Source organism: Mastomys coucha, chromosome X (genome assembly GCF_008632895.1).
Source record: "Mastomys coucha isolate ucsf_1 chromosome X, UCSF_Mcou_1, whole genome shotgun sequence".
NCBI classification, from domain to species: domain Eukaryota; kingdom Metazoa; phylum Chordata; class Mammalia; order Rodentia; family Muridae; genus Mastomys; species Mastomys coucha.
This window is the reverse complement of record NC_045030.1, coordinates 69,821,999-69,825,133: the sequence shown is the minus strand read 5'-3', so window position 1 is coordinate 69,825,133 and position 3,135 is coordinate 69,821,999. Positions and strand designations below refer to the sequence as shown.

At 34.2% G+C, this 3,135-nt stretch overlaps 1 protein-coding gene across 1 annotated transcript in view; it reads right to left on the bottom strand.

Moving 5' to 3' along the window:
- Positions 1 to 2,043, bottom strand: part of LOC116093025 (RNA polymerase II elongation factor ELL2-like) — a 10,938-nt gene extending 8,895 nt beyond the window's left edge. The window contains exon 1 of the mRNA XM_031374167.1: positions 1,934 to 2,043. Coding sequence (XP_031230027.1) covers positions 1,934 to 1,941 — 8 coding nt within the window. The 5' untranslated portion in view covers positions 1,942 to 2,043. The remainder of the gene's footprint in view (positions 1 to 1,933) is intronic.
- Between the last annotated feature and the right edge of the window lie 1,092 nt (positions 2,044 to 3,135).

The window sequence follows — 3,135 nt, the reverse complement described above, 5'->3', positions numbered from 1 at the left end:
GTACAGCCTTATTACAATGAAACCCAATGTCTAAAAATTGTTCCTATTTTGGGCTTGTACCACAGTAAAAGCCAAGCTTTTAAGCTCTACTAAATACAAAACAAACAAAAAGATTTTATATATTCATGTTCATTTAAGAAAATACTAGTAGTGATGTATTATTTTTAAGTATACAGGTCATATGTTTGGAGTTATTTAAAATTTATATTGAGAAAAAATTATTTTCACTATTGCTGTAGACAAGCATCTACATAAGACTGTTAAATCGATTGTTGTTTTATATCAAACACCTTTTAGAATACTTATTTTTATTGTTATAATATTTTATAAATTTTAAGGAATATGACACAAAAGATATTGAAGGTATTGAAGGGGGGATCTCTGGGAGGAGTGGTGGTACAAAAGGGAAACAAGAATGCGATTCAATTATATGTGATTAAAATATGTTTTTAAATGTTAACAAATTCAGATAAATTGAAATCATGTAATTTTTCTCATCATAATCCAATAAAAGTTTAAAAAAAAAAGACAGAATTGTTGGATAGAATCAAGAAAGTTTTTGGGAAAGAACCTGATGAAACATTTATTCCTTATTCCAAACAGCAATTAAATTGGTTACTGCAGAATACTGATATTGGGCCAATTGCATGTGCCAATTACTAGTAAAATTGATAAGTATTATCCAATAGTTAAGTTATTAAAATTAGCCCCATCTATGATTTTGTATTTCCTATAAATATGCACATACAACCAATAGAGAATGTGCTTACTGTATTTAAAGACTGCTCATCTAATGGGAAAACACCATAATATAATTGGATGTTTAATTCTCTTGAACTTGCCCCCTGTTTCAGCACAGATAATGGAATTGTGTGCTATAGCCACTGTTTTTCAAATGTTGAAAAATCAAGTTTTAAATTAGTGTACTGATAGATAATATATAGCTCTTGGTTTGCAAAAATAAAAACAAAAACCAAAACAAAGAAACCAAGGATTGCTGATACAGACAATACCAGCCAATTGGGAACTGCTGTTTAGATGAGATGCTTTCTTAGGACCAATGGGGTGGCGGGTGGGCGGTATTAAAGGAGCTAGCAGCAGTGTTCAGAGAGGTTGCTGAAGTTTTTCTCACCTACTCCCAGAAGTAGACTGCACCACCTCACCTCCAACTCTCAAGGGCAGGTAGGGTCAGTCTGCAACTAGTCTGGGGCATAGGCAATAAAATATATTTTAAAATATGTAAAATGTTATTTTTGAAGAGGTCTAGTTTGCCACATTGTTATTAATACATTAAATTGCTTATCTCAGAAGGGATTGTGAGGGTGAATAAGAATAACATATAAAATGTCACCACCCACATGTTTAAAAGACCTTGAACAATTTTTCCTCTAATATCACATGATAGTTTTGTCTGAATACAGTTTGGTGTCTGATAAGAAGTTACTTTCTTATTCATAGGCTTCATCTTGATAGTTTGTGCTGGGATGTCACAAGTGCATAAGTATATGTTTGAAGCCCCTTTTATAAGAAGACCAATATAATTTATTAGGACTCATTGTGTTCTGTAGCATTGAGAATGATGAAACTTTATTAATCAATTCAATTCATGTACTACGAAATGTATATACCAACTTTTGTACAACACTAACTCCCCATTTGATAGTGTCTCAAACCATAGTTTTGATCACTATAGATACCCTGTGTAAACTAACAATATCATTGATACCTGAACTTTGACCAATTTTATGTGCTAAAGAATGAGGCATTTAGGCAGTGTCTTAGATCTCACTGGTATCCATTCTATAGCACATGTTCTGTTTTCAGAGTCAAACAAAGAAGGAACTAAACAAACACAAGTTCAAATCACTGTTGTTGATTTTCAACCCCCTTTGAGGTCTAGCCAAATTTAGAAATAAGTCTACACTTTTCTTACCTGTCCATTGATTTTTGTCACCATCTAGGTTATGAGCTTTCTGTAGGACTATATTCTTTGTGGTGTGCCTTCACACTGCACTTAATGTCCTTTGCTGTATAACTAACAACATACCAGTGCTTCTAGAACTCTGACACCACAATCACTAATCTCCTCTAACATTCTCTATCTTAAAGTAAACCTTAAAGTAATATTCTCCATCTTAAAATAAAACTTCAGTTTCCTTAAGAATATTACTTTTCTATAGCCCTGTCAAATCAGTGTTTTGGTTGCTGTTCTAAGTTTTTAATTTTATTTTATACATGTAGGTGCTTTGCAGCCATGTATGCCTATACACCACTTGCATACCTGGTGCCCAGAATATAGAGTTGTATTTCCTAGAACTGAAGTTGTAGGTTGTTGGGAGCCACAGTTTTGGTCTAGAGAATTGAAGTGGAGTCATCTAGAAGAGGATCCTGTTCTCTTAACAACTCAACCATCATTCCAACTCTTTATGGATTTTGTTTTATTTTGTTTTAAGACTCTTTATAAATCAAGGTGGGTGTCTTAATTGAAACTGCTATACAGATAATAGACTAGGTGGTTTATAAATAGTAAAACTCTGAAGGCAGGAATGTATAGAAGTCCAGCCCCAAAGACTTTATGTTGTTCTTTCCCATTGACAGTTTTATTTTATGTTATTTTATTTTGAGACAAGGTTTCTCTGTGATAGCCTTGGCTGTCCTGGAACTCACTCTGTAGACCAGGCTGGCCTCAAACTCAAAAACCTACCTGCCTCTGCTTCCCAAGTGCTGGGATTAAAGCCTTTGACAGTTTTATGCCTGTACCCTGGTTGTGAAAGTTGATCTATAATCACTGCTATCTCCACAGCAACTTGGTGCCTTGATTTAATTCCTGAGAATGTTCTAGGCTGCAAGAGCCTTCTAAGAGTTAATTCTACCAGTCTGTGGCTCTTACTCACACTATGCATTGTATAACTAAATGTACTGCTTAGTTTTTATTGTCACCTTGATGCAAGCTTGACACAACTAGGAAGACTGAAAGTCAATTGAAGAATTGTCTGAATCAGATTTCCCAATAGATACAACTATAGGGCATTTTCTTGATTATTAACTGATGTAGGAGTAACCAACTCAATCTTATTGGTACATTCTTGGCTAGGTAAGCCTGAGCTGTATAAGAAATCTGACTGAGCATGAGCC